The sequence below is a fragment of the Pantherophis guttatus genome, chromosome 3 (genome assembly GCF_059756535.1).
Source record: "Pantherophis guttatus breed Tessera chromosome 3, ASM5975653v1, whole genome shotgun sequence".
NCBI lineage: Eukaryota > Metazoa > Chordata > Lepidosauria > Squamata > Colubridae > Pantherophis > Pantherophis guttatus.
Genome location: NC_142065.1, coordinates 178543793 through 178565515, shown reverse-complemented (window position 1 = coordinate 178565515; position 21723 = coordinate 178543793). Strand labels below are relative to the sequence as shown.

At 36.1% G+C, this 21723-nt stretch overlaps 2 protein-coding genes, 1 long non-coding RNA gene and 1 other non-coding gene across 5 annotated transcripts; 3 read left to right on the top strand and 1 right to left on the bottom strand.

Moving 5' to 3' along the window:
• The first annotated feature begins 617 nt into the window (after positions 1–617).
• Positions 618–8019, top strand: TCF24 (transcription factor 24). Its single transcript, XM_034429909.3, has 3 exons — positions 618–875; positions 3363–3739; positions 6362–8019. Exons 2-3 carry the CDS (start codon positions 3377–3379, stop codon positions 6473–6475), a joined length of 477 nt encoding a protein of 158 aa, XP_034285800.1. The 5' UTR covers positions 618–875; positions 3363–3376; the 3' UTR covers positions 6476–8019.
• A 182-nt stretch (positions 8020–8201) lies between these two features.
• On the bottom strand, positions 8202–14585 carry LOC117672861 (EKC/KEOPS complex subunit TP53RK). 2 transcript variants are annotated; one of them, XM_034429903.3, is made up of 3 exons: positions 14496–14581; positions 12545–12713; positions 8202–10118 (listed from the first exon to the last, which is right to left on the bottom strand). In XM_034429903.3, exon 3 carries the CDS (start codon positions 9855–9857, stop codon positions 9129–9131), a length of 729 nt encoding a protein of 242 aa, XP_034285794.1. In that variant the 5' UTR covers positions 9858–10118; positions 12545–12713; positions 14496–14581; the 3' UTR covers positions 8202–9128. The 2 variants fall into 2 exon arrangements, 1 of the variants encoding a protein (XP_034285794.1); XR_015733393.1 differs by lacking the exons at positions 8202–10118; positions 12545–12713 and adding an exon at positions 13865–13934 and having other exon boundaries at positions 14496–14585.
• Positions 14586–14606: 21 nt separating this feature from the next.
• Positions 14607–21146, top strand: LOC117672863 (uncharacterized). The gene is made up of 3 exons (XR_004593400.3): positions 14607–15074; positions 20015–20049; positions 20667–21146. It is a non-coding gene; the product is annotated as an uncharacterized LOC117672863 (long non-coding RNA).
• Positions 20267–20344, top strand: LOC117672924 (small nucleolar RNA SNORD87). The gene has a single exon (XR_004593421.1). It is a non-coding gene; the product is annotated as a small nucleolar RNA SNORD87 (small nucleolar RNA).
• Positions 21147–21723: the final 577 nt, after the last annotated feature.

Here is a 21723-nt window from a genome sequence, read left to right as displayed (position 1 = left end):
AAACAATCCAGTGTTCCACAGTACAGAGAAGGTAATGCGAAGTGACTTATGTGCCTGCTTATTCTACTGCCCAGATCTTCAGTATTTTAACACACCCCTGGATTCAACAGCTGTCAAAGAAACCCTTTATGGAATGGTTATCTTTCTATTAATTTCATATTATACATGTATCATTTATAAAAACATACGTTCTTATTTCTATTTATTTCTTCCTACCTGTAATATGCAACAGTACACCTAAGCCCCATTTACAACAGGTTGTGAATTAGGTTGGCTGAGAGATCATCCCAAAAGTGTCTGAGTGGGTCCTTGCCCCCAACCCGTGTTGCTTAGGAAGGAGTTCTTAATATTTCATACTTTTTGCGAGATGATGCCAGGCTCTTCTTTTCGTCGATCTGGGCAGTGGGCTATCTGTGAAGGCCAGACCAATAAGCCTCTCTGAGAAGCCGAGACACTCGGTTGGAAAAGCAATGGGAAACCAGTGAGGTTTCACGACGCCAGGAAAATTGCGTAGATCTGCAACCTGGTAAGTCATTCGAAGGCGATCCGACTCGACTGTCGCGAAGTGGCGGCTGGATGTCGGAGGACGGAGCGCGTACGAAGATGGGGACGCACCCGTTGAGGCTTTGCGAGAGGCAGTTCCGCCCTCGCGCGCAGCAGCCTCGATTCCCCGCAGGGGAGAGAGCCGGCCGGGAAGGGCAGAGGGCGACGCGAAAGGGGGGTGGGGGAGAGGCGTCAGCGAAAGCCGAGCGCTGGTGGGCGCGCTCCCCAACCCTTATAAAAGCCCGGGGCTTCCCCACACCCGTCCTGGACTAGATCTGCAACGGGAGAGCGGCGGCGCTCAGTCTCCCTGATCGGGGCCCCCAGGAGATCAAGTAAGTTCTTTCTGAGGCAACTTTTCAATACTCTGGCAGTGCTCCCTCGCGCTCTTTGGGTAGATACACGAATCTGGTCGCCCCCTAATTCTATACAACCCCTCCGTGCGCCGCAGTTGTGCGATCTTGCCAACAGGCTTACGATAGATCGTGCCTTTCTGGAATTAAAGATCCTCAAAGCAGTTTGAATTGCAAGTCGTGTGTGGATCCCTCTCATTTTCCTAAACTTTATTGCCGAGTAACCACCGTTTATTCGCTCGTATCCTGCTATTCCTCTTTGAATTGTTTCCAATTCAATATCTTCATAAGAAAATAATATGCAAGCGAGGCAATCTTAGAGAACAGGTTACTTAAGCGTTGCAATACTCTCCGGTGCAAAAGGCAATCCAAATCATTTTAAAGGATTTATTTAGCCTCTGTAATCTGTAGCGAGGAGCGCTAATATGAGTTTTGGTTTGCTCTGATTATTTACTTTAGAAGTACAATAGATTTGAAAACTTTAAATGCGTCCAATGACCGTTCTTATATGGTTAATGTGCATGTAAATACGTATACTTAGTTTTTAAAAATACATAGACAAATTCTAAGTGAAATAGGGCTGTGAATAAAAATAGCGTGAATTTAGATATATATGACTTTCAAATCGGTGGGATTTTTCCCACTGGTCTCACATTTTGAATTGAGATGCCAATGTTATACGGGCTATTTAGTCTGATTGTTCAGGTGTTAAATATGTATGTGGAAATAAGCCCCAGAAATATTTTCCATCTATGTGCAATTCAGATAAATATGTAGAATAGTGTTCTACACCAAAAGCTTTCTTTCCTAGTATATGAATGAATACTAAATAAATAAAACCATATACTGTATAAAGAAATTTTAAATATCCAATAAATTCATTGACCTGCACAAATGCAGCTTTAATTGAAAAACTCAGTCAACTTAAATACAATCTTAATACAACTTAATACAACTTAAATACAATCTTTTGCAGTAAAATAGCCCAATTATAAAATAGTTTTAATGTATAGTTTTAATAAGCTAAGTGTTAAATACTAAAATTTAAATCAGAACTAATGAATAATTATGCTAATAAATATTTTAAAACAAAAAAGAATTGGATACATTTGAAAACCTATTAGGCCCTTACAAAAGGCATAATTGTAGGGCAACCATGTAACCATGTTAACTCAGGGAAAAATCTACCAGTATTTTGTTTAAAATAATTTATTATTCAATAATCCATTTTAAATTTAGAAACTTGAAACTGAAATTGAGGCAGTTCTCAAGCTGACCAGGAAAAACTTCATAGAGAGCAATTATTTCCAATCCTACCTTCTTTTTATCCCTTTATGTCTCCTCTCCTCCATTGCTTGATTTCAGAAAAGCATCTTCAGCTGAATAGAAAAGTCTGTAACTGAGAAAAATTGTTTTATTAAAGTTAAATAATAAAGTTGGGCAGCACACAAATTTAATGTGCTTTTATTAATTAATTGCTAGTTTTGCTAACAAAAACCACTATTGATAACTATAGAGATTAGATTATAATTCATAAGGCACAGTCCAGGTGAATACAGTTCTCAATAAATATAAGATTTACTGAATGCAAATACAAGTTAGATTCAATGTACTTTATGGGTTACAGATTGCAAAAGCACTCATTTTTAAAAGAATTCCAAATAATATTCCAAATCTATTTAATCTTTATCTTTTAAAGTCAGCATGTATCAGTACCAAAGAGAAAAGCAGTTCAATAAATGAGTTCACAATTGAGGCTTATATTCTTGCATATTTATTTATTTTAGTGTGGTAGAAGCCTTTAATCTTAAATAATCATCCAAATAAATGGGTGGAATTGGATCTCTTTAGTATTTACTTGTAGAACCATCAGAAGATCCCAGTTTGTAGTTTGGGGACTACTGGGAGGTAAAAAATAAATGCATAAAAATATCTAAAAATCCAGGAAGAAAATCACTTCCACATTACTGTAAAGAAATGTACTTTATATATTTATAAAGTAATTGGGAGCTGTGCACGGCTTGACTTTTTATGTTTATCGGAACACTTTATTAACATTTCAACACTAATCGTTTCTGCTAGATACTAAGTCACATTCACTGGGATTCACTTCTTCTCAAAGATAATAAATGTTGGCGCCAAATATATTTCAAGTTAAGATGCTTAAAAATATGTCCTAATATAGTGTTTAAATGTGGTCATTATTTTCTGAGAATGCATTAGAATTGTGAATCATTTGTTAGAATTATGTGCTGATGATTTTTCAGCTGAATTCTCCTATCTTGAAAATAAAACTGCAAGGTTAGTGGTTGCTGGCACAGGGTACCACATTAACAGAATATATTGCAGCATACTGAAAATTGTAACAAAAAGTTCTTAAAAATTAGATAGCAATATAGTTCTAAAAAAGAAAATATGGTTGTGACAATTCAAGGTATAAGCTGGGAATTTGCATCATGTTGGTTGCAGGTTTGGTCTTATCAATGGACTATAAAAATGCACCCGAGAACATCAAGGTCAATATTCCAAGCTCAAATGCCTCCCTGCCACCCTCCACATCTGGCACTAACTCCTTAGGACAACAGAATGGGGCAACTTTGGGGAGACCTGCAGCAGCCAACGCTGCCCGAGAGCGTAGCCGAGTGCAGACCCTACGACATGCCTTCTTGGAGTTACAGAGAACTCTGCCCTCTGTACCACCTGACACTAAGCTCTCCAAGTTGGATGTATTGCTTCTAGCCACCACCTACATTGCCCATCTCACCCGCAGCTTGCAGGATGAAGAAGAATTGCCTGGCAAGGGCTTGGGAACCCTGAGAGGGGATGGCTACCTACACCCTGTTAAGGTAAGCAAGGCAAAACAAGTAATTTTTTTTCCCTAGATGGTCCAATCATAGCATTGTTTGAAAACCTTTCCATTGTGCAGAAATTTTCAAGCAAAAGGGCATACTAATATACAAGTACACTAGTCTATACAAGAAAGCTTTAGCATTACAGAATCAGCAGAATCAATTAGAACCAACTGAACCACAATTCATTGATGTAATTACATATGACACTTCAGATAGATACAGCATTAAACCTCTGTGTACCATAATCATTATGCCCAACACCAGGGACAAGGTTTTAAGATTTTATTACAAAGCAGTTTATGACTTATGACAGTAACTTGTAAACTGTTTGAGCCAGATATCCCTTTTCCTGGTCTCAAATAATGTCATTATTCCCACCAAAAAATAGATTCTGTTCTTTTACACAAGCACTTTGACTGACAATCCCAAACTGGTTACTCAGTTCACAAACATGTCATTGTAAATTGCCCCATTTCCCCCAAGATATGTCCAAATATATCCCATTCGGGAGTAATTACCCCAATGTAAAATCCACTGCCTTATGAAACATCTTTAGTTCATATTGCAAGTTCAAACTACAAAAGGACTTCCCCTTACTACTAGCTTGTTAATAAGTAATTTCTTTAATAAATTACACTTAGCTTAATTCAAGAAACTACTAGTTAAAGACCTAGTAATTAAGAATTACCTTAAACCAAACTAAATGGATCTTGATATAAGTAGTCCTTTCATTATTTGTTTCCAAAACTAACATTATCTAACAGTAATCTTGAATGAAGCTGTATACACTTTTTAAAAATAGTTTTATTGAAATGTAGACCAATGATGGGCTTCGTATAGAATTAGTCACGCATTTGTCCTCTAGCAAAAAATAATTATATTTTGAATTGTTTTTAAAAACTCATTCTGGCTATAATATAGGAGTACATACAGCAGAAATGATAATGTAGAGCAGAACAAGTAAAGCATTGTCTTAAAATAATTGAAACAGCATTGACATCTCAGGAGCATTTTCAAATCATTGTCAAGAAACCGGGTGTTAGTCACGACCAAGAGACATGCCATAAATATGGTCCAATTGATTCTGCATTACAGTATATTTAACTACTGAAGGTTTCTGAATTGTATGTTTTTATTCAATAGGTTGTATATTATGTCAGAGGTAAACTTTTGAAAAATATTATAATTTATTTTAGAGACACGTCACAGAAATTCTAGAAAAAGATTTTTTTCATAATGTCTTCTTCACAATGCCACTTTACTTGCAATTTGAAGTTCTGTTTAGATATCATCTACCAGATTATCCCATTTGGCAAGGCAGCAGGCAAAACTGCAAAACTGGATGGCATTGCAATGTTTCTCTGTATTTCTTTGCCATCATTTAGTGCCTTTCTAATTTTTTGAAATTAGTTTATAAAACCAGAAGAGCTCATTCCCCATTTTTTCACAGATTAATGGAATTTATGATTTTACATTAGGTCTGGCTAATAACACTGAGAAGTAAATAGCACCGGCAATTATTTCTATTTTAATAAATCACACTGTTGGAAACCTGTACCCGTATATAATTGTGACATGAGCACTTTGCTTAGTTGTTTTAGATAAACACAACTAAATCAATGGGATTTATTTTCTGATATGTGTATATGAGAAAATAAATTCCATATAGTTGTGTTTATCTGAAATAAGCAAACACAGGATCAAAGTGCTTATGTGTGTGTGTGTGTGTGTGTGTGTGTGTGTGTGTAGGATTACATAAATGCTATTAAACTTTGCATTTTTTCTAAATATAAAATTTACAGACGTATTTACTAATCTCATATTGGATGTGGTGTACTTTTATGAAAACTTATTTTTTAAGAATCTGGTGCGAAAACACACATGGATGAAAACACATGATATTCTTCAAGCAGAATATATGAGCAATAATATCTAATGTAGGGCAGTAGTTTATGATGATTTAAACCTAATAAATGTGCTGGCCTATATTTTTTACCTTCTGCCACCAGTTTGTAAATCTTTTGTAGAGATAAGCTGTCAGTAATTGTAGACATGCGCCACAATAAAATTAAATGGGCGTAAGAGCTCAATCTAAAGGTACAGTATCTAATGAGGTAGCAAGATCTTCTTCCTTCTCCATACTAATCTACATAGTTCTCCCTCTCATGATGTCAGTCTTGCAAGGTGATCCAGACAAGAAACACATCCTGATGAGCTATCTGAATTATTATTGTAAAGTTTCATTAACAGATCTTGTAAGTCTCAAAGTATATTTTCCCCCATTGTTTGTACAGCCCAAAAAACTTAGGGAGTGTCCCTTCTGAGTTTGTCACACCCACATTTTTGCTGCAAACTCAGCTACTTCTTATTCAGCTGTTCCCCTGGCTGGTTTTTCTCTGTCTCCCAAGAGCATTCCCACATACCATTTACACATGCTTACTATTTGCATTGGTCCAATGCAAACAGCAGGTTATAAAAAATGGGAGAATGTTTAGTTCCATAACTGATAAACGTATTCTTAAATGAACTGGCTTAATTCATGTAATTGCTAATAAAGCTGCTGGTTTCCTGCATTTGTGCAAGCAATACTAATTATCTTGCATCTTCATCTTCTAGAAATGGCCAATGAGATCACGCCTATACATTGGAGCATCAGGACAATTTTTGAATCCCTCAGTGCAAGCAGAAAATGTAAATCAAGGAGAAACCTCAACAAATTCTCAAATTTAATCCTGTTTTTTTCTTAAATGCTGTTATATTTATTATTCCATATATATTTAAATTGAGTCTTCCAATATCTGTGATATTTCTTCCAATTGACCAGCATCCTTAGATGGTAGTCTTGAAATTCAGCATATTTGTTTGGATTGCTTTCTTCACAGCCAGGGACAACGTGTTCATCTCAGTTGTGCAGTATAATTCATTTGTTTCTTACATAGCTATTATTTCTCAAAAGGCAAAATATACTTTTCATTGTGTGAATGTTGCTACTATTGAAATCCATAAGATACCAGCTCATGTGTCATCTTGTTTATGAGAACATATCCTTTTCTTTGTGAAGAAATGGCTGAATGTAATGTAGTGGATAATTTACAGGCATTCTACAACCTTTGTTGATAATTTATGAAATGTGGATTGATGTACACCAATTCCAAAAAAATTAAATGAGATAACCAAATACTGTAGTTGATTTTTAAGCTAATGTTTAAAAGCTGAGCCACACGGTCACCTTGAACTGTGGGATGGGCGGAAATAAATTTGATAAATAAATAAAATAAATAATGCATCCAAGCTTTGGGGACTTTTAACTGAGAAAAGTTCTGCATAACTATTTCAAGTATTCCAGTGATCCATGTCATATACTCAGATATATTTATTCATAATTTGCCATGTGTGTCACAGAATTGTGATAGATGACATAAGGCAATATTTTTCTCACAGGTTGTCCTTAACATTTGTCATGCTCAAAGGTAAGCAAGTCAAATCTAAACTGCAATTGTGTTCAATAACTATTAAGATGTCAGTTCAAGCCCTCAATATTAAGGTAGTTGGTGTTTTGAAGAATTAATCCAAGAAATACTGCAAAACTGGATGTACGAATTTTAGACATGAAATTCTGTTGATGTTAGAGTATCTCAGCAAAAAAATGTTACTTTGAAGAATAAGTTAAAGCTTTCACACTTTCTTAAAAATATGTTCAAAATTCTTTTTACAATGTATTGTTATAAACTGTACATCTATTAATTTTTCATAAATACTTGATCATTTTATTTATATTGTGTATATATAATCACTTTTCAATTTACAACAATTCATACAACTAATGAAACTGATCCTGAGAAATGTATGCCCTATCTTTATTTCAGTTTGTAGAGTACCTGAAGATTCTTTGCTCTTGCTCTTGCAAATCAAGACAGCTCTCCCACTGGAAATATTACTTACATGCTGTTTTGTTAACTAGCTAAAGCAGAAACAAAAGTTATTCCAAAACACAAGTATGGCATAAAAATAATGAATGCAGCTTTGTAGATTAAATATGGCTATTAACTCTATAGTATAATTTGCTATTGGTTGTGTTTATCTGTATCTTAAAAGTACCAATTATTTTGGGAAAGAGCTTACTTCTGCTTCAACATATACATATGCTTTACAAATGATGCTCACCACAGAATATGAAGCTTGCATATTTGGTTAATTAGATTTAATAAATGATTACAAGTACAGACAATTTTTCTTATTGTATGAATAAATTATTTGCAAAATTCTCTCTCAAATAATGTTTATTGTTATGTACTTTTTAAAACTACCTTGAATTTTTTTTAAAAAAATGCAAACATTTCCTGGGAAGGGAAGAAAATCAGATTAAAGGTTTTTAAGGGATTGTACATCTTTTAGTAAAGTTGGGGTTTTAAGTAAATTATCATTATGGATCAATCCAGTTATGGCAATGTATTTTTTTTTTTAGTATTAAAAACTCACATCTCCATTGTTGAAGAAAAGCTTTATCTGAAATGCAATGATGACGATTACATGCCATCAAGTTGTCTATTTTGTTTTGGCATTTCTTAAAAAATATTCTTAGCTCATGTATGAGTTTTGTAGGTGCTGTTTACCATTCCTAACATTAGCATTTCCTGAAAGTTGCTTCCCTCTTTTTCTTATACACAGACACACTTTCACACGCTATTAGTTCACAAGGAATAATTGCACATTGTCTTTAGGTTATTAGAATAAGGTTTTTTTACATGAAACTCTTCATAAACTTTTAGCAATATTTGGTATATATGTTAAGCAGTACTGAATTACATTGACCTTTTCAGTATATTATACATATATGTATATGCACACAAAAATAAAAGAAATATAGCAAGGTGGAAAGAGGGCTGCATATTACAATCACAGGTTATAAAAAAATCATCACTAAGTCAAATGTTATACTAAAACTCAAGATCTGAGAATCTCATATTTTTTTTAAGTAAATTTATTTGATGTTTCAAAGTAGTAAAGCATGGAATAGTTGTATAACTATTAAATCCTATTACAGTTTTCCAAATCTACCGTAAAATAGTATTATCTGTAACTGAAAATCAGTTAAATTTTGAGAATAATTTTAACTGCTGCTCAGGATGAATTTTTACTTCTCGCACTTCCTCTAATAGACCATTTTTCCTTAGATACAGTGGGATCCAGAAATATTACCTTTGGAATTTTTTTCCTCCAAATAGAGGACCATGCTTTTTCACTTGCATCTTCCAGGTTCCTTTCACTATTTTTTTTTTTTGTTAACAACCAAATTCAATTTTATTAGACATAACTGAAAATATTTAAAGGACATATAAAATTTAAGTTCCTCTTCTTTTTCTCCCTGTGTTGTCTGCATTCTTTATCCAACCATAGATCTTTTTCTTCCTCTTAATCGTACTTCATCCAGCTTTTTTATCACTGGAATTGATTTTTTAGATGCAGCTGAGTATTTCTTCAACAGTGCTTCAAACAGAGCTTCTGTGTTTGGATGGGTACTCAAAAAGGCTTTCTCTAAGACATATAAATCAACACCTTTATCCTCAGGAAGGCCAGAAATAAAACTTAGTCCAAAATCTATTAATGTCAACTCCAGCCTCTCCACGGGTGGTCGCAAAAGCATGTTAGACGTTGTGAGATCCCCATGTATGAGGTCTTCATCATGCATTCGTGCCAATATCTCTCCTATCTTTTCAGCTAATTGAATAAGATTGCTGATACCTTCACCAGATTGCTGCTGGGAGATTATATAGTCCCGAACAGTAGTTGATTCTACAATGTCTTCAAGATATATACAGTTGACAACATAGTCCACAAAGTACACAACAGGTGCAGAAATCCCTGCCCATCGACAGCGTAGCAACGAACGGGCCTCCTGTGCCGTTCGCTTGTGGCTGAGCCTCTCATCCATCATTGGGTGCCGGTAACGTTTCGGGAACCGGAGTTTCATCACGGTCGGCCTGCCTAAGAATTGGCCCCGATACAGACGGGCTTCGGCTCCCTGCTGGATCAACTGCAGACCCTCCATGGGAGGAGGGAATCCTGGTGGATCAGTTTCGACCGACCCACCCTCCGAATTTGATCCTGCCATGATGGCAAAATGGCCAGGCCACCCACTATTTTTTTTTTTTTTTCTTGATGGTGGCAATACATAATTGACATACTGTAGCCTGTCTTCATGGCACTCATTCTCTTAAAATCTCAGATGTGTTCATTGGCTAATAAATGTTGAAGATCTTTCATTCAGGGTGATAGAATTACTTTCTAACAAAATTTTATATCATGTATGATTTTTTTCTTCAGGAATACTCTAGTCAACTGTACGTATTCAGTGATATTTTTTACCAGATGACTGTAAGCAAAAGAAAGAAAACTGGTTAAAAACAGTAGTGCTGTAGTTTTATTTGAATTTCTAGCATTGTGACAGCATAATACAAGAGAGAACAAACGTTACCCTGCGTATTGCTATTCTATAACTCAAGAAACAATCCTAATTTTCAGAGGGACTAACTGTAGCCTAAGATTCTTGTAATTTTGTCCTGAATGTGTTTAAAGGTTGACCACTGAATTCTGAAACAGCTTTATTTTCTATTCCCAACATAGCTCTTAAAAAGAATTATTTTTACAGTCCTTGTGAAAAGTCGTATGTTTTAGCAATAATTTATTCTTTAGTTGTTCTAACAATTAACTTTGATTCCACCAAAATATGTATAAACAGTTCATAATTAGGTTACATTGCGATTTGTTGGCATGCATGCAGATAAAAAAATACTTTGTATTTTTACAATACTTTATAATCTGAGAAATAATCATTTTAGTATCATTTTCTTTCCATTTTATTTCCCCCACCCCACCCCTTCCTCACATACTTCAAGGCTTTACACAGTGTCTGTTCTAAGTTATCTCTAAAAAACAAATGGAGACTAGGAAGTCATATATTAATCCAAAACATATTTAACTTGAGGATATGATATTGTAATTATAAACATCAGGACAAACACATTGCTTACACTATTTAGAATAATTTTCCTTGGCTTAAGTTCATGTATGTATTTTGTGTGTGTAATTAACATTTTTGCATCTTAAAATATGAAAATAAATACTCTTTAATGGATGTAATTATTCTACATAGTTCATATTTGCTTTAAAGTCTTTATATTTATTTAATTTTTTATCCAATTTATTATTTTTAAATAATTCAGATGGCAAACATAACTAATGCTATTTCCTTCTTCTATTTTCCCCATAATTATATCCCAATGAGGTGAATTGGACTCAGAGTGAGTGACCAGCCCAAAGTCATCCCATTCTGCCTAAGGCAGAACCAGAGCTCACAGTCTTCTGATTTGTAACCTGTTGCCTTAACTACTATACTAAATTGGCTCTCTATGCTAAATGCTATCATTCTAAGAAAACACAAATATTTTCCCCAAAATATGCAATGTGATGTAATGGTGGAGACCTGCTATGTTATTATTTCAAATTTAAATGTAATCTAAAACATGTTGCACACATATTATAAACAAAACAGTCCATTCCTAAAGAGCAATAATCTGAACAATTTAACATATATGAAAAAAAGAATGGCAAAGAAAAGGATAGGAAACAGTATTAGGCATTAGTGTTTTAGGTTATGCAGTACTTACAATGAATGGAAACAATTGTTAGAGGACACATGAATTCAGAAAGTAATCCCATAGCAGGAACACTAACATAAAAATCCCGATGGATAAGAAAGGGCAGATCTATAATGGTGTACCTTTACCATTAACATGCACAAGAAAAGGAATAGGAGGAACACAGTGTTGAAAGAAAAATCCATCTGGTTCAGTTCCAAGCTGGGAGAAAGATGCTAGAAATAAAATAAGAGGCTGATTGGAAAGAAAGGTCCATTTATGGATGAACAGAACCACCAGGGTTTGTGGTTCTGGTAGAGCTGGCCAATTGGTTTGATGAGTACATGGATTTTTATAAATTTCAGAGATGCTGCTAGTGGGGTTGTGCAATGTCTGAAATCCTCTTATGAGATTATGCAGTGTAGTGATCTCTGTGACTTCTGTTATTGGTAATGGGTTAATCCTATTATGTCCTGAAGGATCATGCCCTGTTCTTAATCCCATCACCCTGGAGCTGAAGGTCTTTTGTTTTGTAGATACGCTGGCCCAGTCTTTCTTAATGGGCACAAAATATCTGCTGGGGGGCTGCTATTAAGAAAGACTGAGTCTGCTTTCTGTCTTTAAGAGCATGTTTTTCCATTTCTCCCTTTGGGGAAATATAATATTCTGCCTTTTTAATATTTCCCAAAATATTTCATTCTTTTAGGAGGGGGGAGCGGCTTCCCACAATTATACAGTACTAAAAAGTGATACCCACATCTGTCTCCCACCTCATAAAGATCTCAACTTTACAACTCCTCAGCCTCTCTTCCTAGCTGCTGAAGCACTCTTCAAATTCACAATAGAAATGGAAATATTTTTATTTTCCCTCTTCAGGGTAATTTTAAATCATATCCTGCTTCTGAATGTCCCTGAGATCACAATGATATCAAATAAACCTGTGAACAAATTATAGGGCCTTTCCACATTTGCTGGCACATGGCATAAACATGTCCTGGCTGTATCTTTATTTTCTACTGGACCTTCACTATTCCAAGCCCATGAGTGAAAAAGATTAAGCCATTGTGCTTAAGTATCTATCAATCAAATCTTTATTATAGTCCTAAACCAGCATAAGGAGGGCAAGATAGTGTTAAAATAGTATTTCTCTTTATTCACCCACCATCTAAGTAACTATTAGCTTTTGTCATCCATCATCCTAGAGCAGGGCTGTCAAACTCCCAGCCCTGTGGGCTGGATGCATCATGCACTGGCCACACCCACGCCCGGTTTAGCGAAGGGGAAAGAAGTTGACGATGCCAACGTGCTGACCTGAGTTTCACACCCCTGTCCTAGAGAGAAACAAGCAGTCAGTAATAATTGGAGGTAGAGGAAGTGGCAGGCTAGAGATTGGCAATTAGGACAGGAAATTTCATGCTGATACACGTGTCCTTGACTTACAACGATCTGTTTATAGTGACGGTTCAAAGTTACAATGGCACTGAAAAAAGTGACTTCTAACCATTTTTCACACTTAAAACAATTGAATGGTAACCTGAACAAGATTTGGGCACTTGACAACTTGTCTATATGTATGATGGCTACAGTGTCGTGGGGACATGTGACAAGCAAAGTCAAAAAGAGCCTATAGTACAGTGGACTAAAGCACTGTTATTAACAACTGCTGCTTGCAATTACTGCAAGTTCAAATCTTACCAGGCTCAAGGTTGAAGGGCGGCATATAAATTAAAGCAAAAAATAAATAAATGGGGAAGCCAGATTCACTTAACAACTGTGTTACTAACTTAACAACTGCAGTGATTCACTGAACAACTGTGGCAAAAAAAGTGGTAAATGGAGCAAAACTCACTTAACAATTGTCTTGCTTAGCAACAAAAAATAGCAATAGCACTTAGACTTGCGGGACCGCCTACTACCACCAATAGCCTCCCACCGGCCGGTACGCTCCCATAGAGAGGGGCTCCTCCGGGTGCCGTCAGTCAAACAATGCCGACTGGCGGCCCCCAGGGGGAGAGCCTTCTCTGTGGGGGCACCTACTATCTGGAACGAGCTCCCCCCAGAGATACGGAGGATCCCGGATCTGCGCACCTTCCGCCGCGCTTTAAAGACCTTACTATTTCACCAGGCCGGCCTGGCCTAATTTTCCCCCTCTTTTATAACAGATTTTTAAAATTTTAAATATCTTTTAGTATTTTATATATTCAATTTTAAATTGGTTTTAAAAGTTTGGGGTTTTAAATTTGTCGGGGCCAAAATTATTTAATTTGATTTTATTCTATTTTTAAATTTTGTATGTATGTGTTTTTATTGTTTGGCTGTGCACCGCCCTGAGTCCTTCGGGAGTAGGGCGGTATAGAAATCTAATAAAATAAAATAAAATAAAATAAATAAATAATAGACTTAACATATTTTTTGCTCCATAAGATGCACCTTACCATAAGAGGCATCTCGGTTTAGAGGAGGAAAACAAGACAAAAAACTTTCAGGCAGAGCCCAAGAGGACCACAGATAGGTGACTTCTCATGTGCCAGCTCTGCCTATTGACTCCTGCACTGCGGAAAAGAGACAGAAGAGGTGGGGTTCAGCACTGTAAAAGGACTCCGCCGTGGCCCAGCTGCTATTCACCAAAGACGCACAGTGATTTCCACCCACTTTGGGGTGGGGAGTGTGTCTTATGGAGCGAAAAATACTTTACAGCCCTTTCTAAATGGTTTAGAGTCAGCCTATTGCCCCCAACAAAAGTTTGGGCTCAGTTGTGGTCATGGTCAAGAACTACCTCTAGTCCCCCCCCCAATTCAGTGAAGAGTGGACAGCAGTAGGAAAGAGCTATAACTAGATCAACTGGCCTAATTCATCCATTGCTAGCATGGCTCAAGTCACTAATATTGCTGAGCCGGACCGTAAATGTTTGCCCTTGAGAGAGGTTACTGTATTTGCCAAGGCCCTGTTGAGGGTTTTTTTTTTCCTGTGTTGTATTTTTAAATATTTTTGCTGGATTTTGTAATCTGGAGTAGGCGGCTATAACAATTAATATAGTAGTAATAAGATGCTGTTCCGAGATGTGTTTGCCTTCCTAGCATCGGCTACCAGCTCGTGGAGTTCCAGCTTGCTACCTTTACGAGCCCAAACTGGCCGCCTCTGGAACTACAAGTTCCACAATGCATCGCGAGCCTGTATTTTTTCAGGGCCGATCCTACCGCGAGAGGTCGCGCCGTTTTCACGAAGAAACGAGTGGTTGGCTTGTTCGTTAAAAGCGGCCTAAAAGAAATCTCGGAAAGTATCCCATGTCATTTGTGTTTGTAAACTCGTCCTGGACGGCATTAAACTTCGGTGCTATATGGACCTATCAAATCGATGAGGAAAAAAAATAATAAATTCGGCCCACCCAGGCCCGAGGGCGACCCCCCCCGAATCACGTGACCTTCAAAAGGACCGTTGTGGCTCCCGCTCCTCGCGAGACTTGACATGTGGCTTCCCCGCGTGGTGAAGGAGCCCCGCGCGCCCGCTTCGCTTAGAGTCGGCTGCGGTTGAGAGTGCCCTCAAGGACGACCGGGTAGGCCTCAGATTCCCTCCGTTTTGGCAGGTTCGTCCCCGGAACCTCTGGCCTCCTCCGTTCTTCTCACCCGAGAAATGTGATGAAGCAAAGATAAGCTCCGACGACCTTCTAGCGGACGGCGCCGAGGGCTTGAGAGGTAGACATTTGACAGAGGCGCGATCGCTTCGCGTTTTCCTCAAACGGTTGCTACGCCGGGAAATGGGTCTTGGGCGGGAGATTCTTCGGAGCCTCTCGGTTTGATGTGGGTGGGCGAACGGAAAAAGAAAGACGATGGCGCCCTCCTCAAGAAACCACAGCACTCCTCCTTGTTCTTAAAAATAGACCGAGCTTTGCGCCATTTTGTCCATCTCGGCGGAGGGGCTAAGCCTCCCGAGCTCGTCAGAGACCAAGTCGTCTCTTTAGGAGAATACTGGTATGTAAGGAGGAGCACTGAATTAGTTGTTCGCCAAGGTTTAGAAAAAAAGGGCTTGATGCTCTTTTTAATAATTCGCCCTTAAAATCACTAGGCTCCCCCGGGGAGACTTTCTGCCTAATATGAATAGAGGAGTTTAAGCTTTGATCGCTTTTGCATATTGTACTTGCTTCTATCATTACTGGCCTGCAGAATCTCAAAACTTCTTTTATGGAGTTTACAATGTCAGCTCCTTACTGGACTATTAACTAATTTGCTGATTGTACTTTCTGTCTAATAACATGGCCGGGAAGATTGGATTTGCTGAGCTGAATCTGCTTTGTTGTGATGTGCTATTGGGATTGAATGGAAAAATGATTGGGGATGAAGCAGCTGCTCCTTTAAATCCTTCGAGGTTGGGGCAGTGACTATTGGGCTAGTAGCTATTAAATCTACCACATGGGACTACAGATCAGTTTCTCATGTCAAATAGTGATAATCAATTCAAGGAGAACAGATGCGATAATTTAATTGTAACTTCAAAAGAATCTAAGAAAAATAGCTATCTAATCTTGAGTGATTATTTAAAAACACTTAAAAGTGAAATTTATTTAATCCAACAAAATTTGAAACAGACTGACTTTGACAGTACTGGGATCTGCAAAATATTACTGAATTATGCTGAATTACATTTTTACATTTGCCATACTGAACAAATTATTAGTGCATTTTCTAGTATAGTGCTACTGTAAATTTGCAAAGTAGCACATTTTTTTTTATGCCAGTGATGAATGTTGAAGTGTTTCCAGAATTTATTGACTACATTATAGGACAGAGGCTGAGATGATAGACTTTGGGGAGAAAGAAGGGGAAAAATCAGAACTGCGGTACTGAATATGAAAGGATAGCTTAGAATAATTGAACCTACATGAAAGAATGACAATATAAAACATGGCGGCAACACTGAAGGTCTCAAGCTTTTTTTTTTTTGTCTAGAACCTTTATATTTTGTTTAATAATAAGATACTACTTCTGAATTTAGTGAAGTTGTTAGTACAATTCAATATATTTACATGGTTCTATCCATCAGCTAATTAAATAGAAGGAAGAAGTATTGTGTGTGCTTGCCACCTTGAATTATTTACAAAATATAAAGGCAGGAAAGTTCTTAAATAGTACCTTGGTTTGCTTCAAAGCCTCCAACTGTCACAAGATGGAGCTGTTGTGCAAAAGCAGTACAGGTTATCCAGCAATAATATATGATGCTATAATGTATTGTAGTTAAGGTAAATTATATTCTTAGGGTAGTGTACATAGAAAAACGGGTGTGTAGAAGTAGAATGATTATTTGGGAAAAAATATTCACTTACAGATTTTTATCTGTGATGGCATAACATATTACATAATTATACATAAGTAATTTTGCTATTACAGAAGCAGTAAAATAGTTTGATGAAACAACATATCTCTAGTGTTACAAGTCAGATAAAGAGTTCTGAACTACTACATAGATTTTAGCAGAGAAACGTATTGATAGTAATTAGGAAGATCTTTCTCTGTAATTGATTTTGATCCTGAAGTACAAGTTGAGCTTGTCATAAACCTATACATAATACAAATGGTAACCAAATTCTTGGCTGTGCTATTATGTCAAATAAGGAACTACAGAAAAGATACAGAATTAAATTTGGAACGTTACAGAATATTAAAAAAAAAAACACCTATAAAACTAAACCTGAAAACTCACACTATGAGTGTGAAGCAATAAAAAACTTTCTAGTTGTGCTAAATTGTGAAACAATAATTTGAAAGCATTTTCCAAATATATTTTGGTAGACAAAAGGATATTTTGAAATATATCTGTGCAAAGAAGATAATCATATTTTTTAAAAATATTATTTTAGGCATACTTCTTACACTCCTTGTAATTACTTCTAGTGTATAACTTGGTTTCTCCAAACTAAAATTAATAAAAACTAGAAAGAGTTTACAGATTCTTCAGAAGAATTGATTTGGAATTCACAGGAATATTTTTATAGGAGAGTTTTTGAAATTGTTAAAGCTGATACATCTTTCAGGTTTATTGTATAAGAATGCTTTCCCAGCTTTCTGCATGTTGCATTTCTGTGTGTGGTGAATCACCTCCATTGAAAGATTTACATAACTAATGCAAGAAAGGATCTTGTGACAACACAAATAGCTGCACCAGTATTGATAGAATACAGAAACAGAAAAGACATTGTAATTATTATTGAAATAGACATTCACTAGGAAACAAGTTTGGTGATAGCTTCTAAGTTGACTGATTTCAAGACAGCCTGTGGCTCCTGTCCATCTGCTTAGTGCAGAGAAAAACTATAGAATAGAGCTTCCCTTTCAGAAGCTTAAAATAGCTGTAACACTTCTTGTTTTGCTGCTATCCTCTTTTAAAATCATATCCAGCTTATTTAGATCTTCCTAGGAATTTATTTTGTCCCATTTTTCTTGACCCAGACCTGCTATCGTGCTATGAAGTTGATTATGTGCCAAGTTATTTTCAATTATTACTGACCACATAGATTTTCTCTATGACAATCTGTCTCTAAGTTGTTCTTTCAAGTCTGCCAATGGTGCATTCATTACCATTGTAAGATTTATGCATCTTGCTGCTGGTTGTCCTCTTCTGCTAGGTCTTCTCATAATATGTCTGCAGAAAGATAATTTGAGCCTGGTCATTTGTGCCTTGAGTGAGAAGTCTGGGTTGATTTGTTCAATGATATATCAGATTGTTTTCTTGGGTGTCCACGGTATTCTCAGAGTCTTTGTCTGTCTATCATGCTATATAGTTAGGGACCATTGATAGTTCCATTGTAACTTGTTATCATGGTACTCACATCCTCACATTTATGACCTTTGCAGGTCTGTAAAGCAAAGTAGTAAGTAGAAAGAAAGATCATAAACACAGTAACTGTTTTGTTTAATGACAGCGTTGTTTAATGACCAAGTTAGTCTTAATTGTGGTCACTACCCTTACTTGAAGTTTAATGTGTTGTGTTTATGTTGAGCTTTCTAATTTTTTTTTTATTTGGACAATAGTGCTTTTTGCTGATTTGATTCAGGCAGAAAAATGACAGGAGTCTGCTATCGTCGTAAATGTAACAAACCATTTCCAATATTACTTTCATTTCCCCAAAACAAAAAATAAAGTGTTTGCTGTGCATGAGATATTGTGTGATGTATTGTAAACTACAGCAGAGTTTCATAAAATTCATAATATATGATAAATATAATAAAAGAATGCCTACAAGAATAAAAAATCCTTTTCAAAAAAGTGCCCATTATAATAGATAGGACCTGGGGTTTTTTGGTTGGACATAAAATACATTAAAGTTTTACAACCCCTAGAGCAGACAATAAATTTCATTTTTGAAGCATATATATGTGTATGTGTAATAGGCATTTTAATGCATCTGTCTTTTAGTTGTGTATAAAATTGTTAATTCCTGGTTCCATTTGTGTATATTTTCTAGAATTTGGTGGCTTTTAATTAAGATTTTCAAGAAACTGTAGGGAAAATATACTTCGAGTATTGATTATTTTGAGTTATTTCCACCCTGCCAAGCTGTCGGAATAATGATGAATTGTGCAAGTAGTGATCATTACTGCAGTTGATGTCTTCATAAATCAGTAGCATCAGCTAAGATGTCCCTGTTCTAATGATTAATTGCTTCTTTGTCGGTGCAGGGATTAGCTAGAGAGTCATCTTGGAGCCAGACCTCTGCCCTCTTTACTCTGTAACAGTAAATTTAACCCAAGGAATACTATCTTATTGAGACTTTGATGGTTTTTTTGGGGTGGGGGGTGGGGGGGAGTGTACTTAGCTCTCAGCCTGAACCAAGTCTGTAGGGAATATGTTTTACTAGTTCAGATAGCTGGAGTCCCAAAGAGTGGAAATTGTAAACCTTAACCTTAATTTCATTCTTATTAAACAAGAGTAACTGTAAGATTCATTCATTAGAATAGTGAATGAATAAAATAGTTTAATTCTGGGTTAACTCTTCCTTTGTAGTTTTCCCATAAGTTTTGGAACAGCAACAGCCCAAATCAGTCCATTGTAGAATAAAGGCCTTTTCAGAATTTTATAACTACTTCAACATACTGCAGGTTATTTTCAGTTATTGTCTTTGCAACTGAGATGTTTCATTTGCCAGCACTTCTTTGGGCATTTTGGGTGTTTTAAAGTCATGGGGCATTCAGCTGCTGTTGCCCAGTTTTAGTAAGCTCCTTGTACAGTGTAGCCAGCTCATGACTATTTTCCAGTGCGCTGCTCCTACAATCCATGGATGGGTATTTTCATTAACTCTCTTATGAAGTGGCAACATAGGAATAGTAAATTTAGAGAGTAATGTTAATAATGTATTCTTTTGAGAGAAAAAGCTTCAAAGTGCATTCAAGGGGATGATCCAGTGTTTTAGCTGTGCTTTGTTTTTGTTTTTTAAGGATAGTATAGAATGAGATCTCCTACATACTTGCATACCAAGCAATTATAAGCAATACAATGCTTTTATTCATAAATATATTTTATTCATAAATGCAAAATTTTAAAAATCCTAGATGCTTCCATTTTATTACATGAAAAATAGTATTACACTTAAATATTGCCAACTGTTTGATTTCTTTTTTTGTTGTTTTGTTTTGTTTTGGAGCAATCAGTATGCCTCACTGGATCCCATATTAAATGGTGAGTATTGCTCTTACTATATAAAGAGTAAGAATTGTGATTTGGATTAATAAATGCATTTGGAAAGTTGAATACATATTTCTAGAAGATTAAAGTTACATGAATGCTTGTTTGTTTTACTTTTCCCCCTTTAAAATAAATAAAAATATTTGCAAATCAATGATAAAATGGAAAATATTTTAATACATGTTTTTATTAATGGGAAATATATTTTATCGCTGGCACAATGATGATTTCCTTTAGCCGTTTACCCATCTGAATGTGTGATGTGTATTTCCAATTCTGAGGTGCCAGTAAAGCTTTAATTATACCATGTAAAGTATTTACTTAGAATATTTAAATACTGTATATTAAAATGTCTTTCCAAGTGATTTAATTGGCATATTTCCCCAAGTAGTCATGAACTGCTGTTCAGACTTAACATTTGTGTCATTTGAGATCCTTACTGAAAATTATAAACATTTGCTAATTTGAAAATAGCTTTATCTAATTTGAAAACAAAAATGACAGCTTTGAATGAACCTTTTTTATTTAATATATTACCTTAATATAACATTTGCTGCTGTTTAATGTGCTGTTGTTTAATGTGATATACTAATCTCCCTATTTCTTTGCAGGATATGACAAGACAAACGGAAGAGTGATTGTTTTCCAATATGAAATTAATTTTAAACAAATACTTTAGTTTGATGTTGATGTAATTCTAAATTAAAAACATATATAGGACAATTACCACTTCAGCATTTTCCTAAGGATATTTTTCACCATATTTTTTTCTCAGATTTCCGGGAAAGGGTAACTTTTTTTCAGTTAGCTTGTTTTCTTGTTTCTGCATGAAGATTGGGCGAGGAAAGCAGACTTGCCATGATAGATAACATGGTTATACAAAGATTATTTTCCTACATCTTTGTAAAATCCAATCTCACAACCATGGTTGACTTTTGTGTATGTATATCTGTTTTTAATGTTATTGTAAGCCTTAGCACTGAATCAAATTGAAGTCTTTACTAATGAACTGTCATTTATTTATACTATGTGGGAGATTGAATACCAGCCTGTATATTTTTGAATTCCATTAAATTTCATTTCTTGTTTTATATTATAGAACGTGATTTTAATTTTTGGGGGTGAGAGTAAAATCCTATGTGAAGAATTTGAATACAATTTCAGTAACAGAAAATTTGATGAGACAACTAAAACAAATGTATCTGTTTTCCTATGCTTGTTATAACATTCAAAATAAGAAAAATCTAATAAGATATAGGGGAAAAAACTACTACTGTACAGCAAGAATAGAATGTTAGCTTTAGCTGAAATGCAAGACTTTTTTTTAAAAAAAGGTTAAATTTGAAACATTACAGCAGGGTTGTCAAACTCAAGGCCCAGGGGCCTGATCCAGCCCACGGGGTTCTTAGATCTGGACTGTGGGGCCACCCTGGAAACAGTGAAGGACTGGCCTGCAGTGCCTCTGCCAGCGAAAATGGTGCTCGGGAAGGCCACACGCTGGCAGAGGTTTGCAGGAGGAGAGCCTGTTTTCTCTGGCAAAGCGCTTGGGCCACCACAGGTGCCCCTGACACGAGTGACGTTGAGCTGGCAATGCTCACCCTGGCCATGCCCACCGTGGCCCCCTGAAGTCAAACACAAAACTGATGCAGCTCTCAATGAAATTGAGTT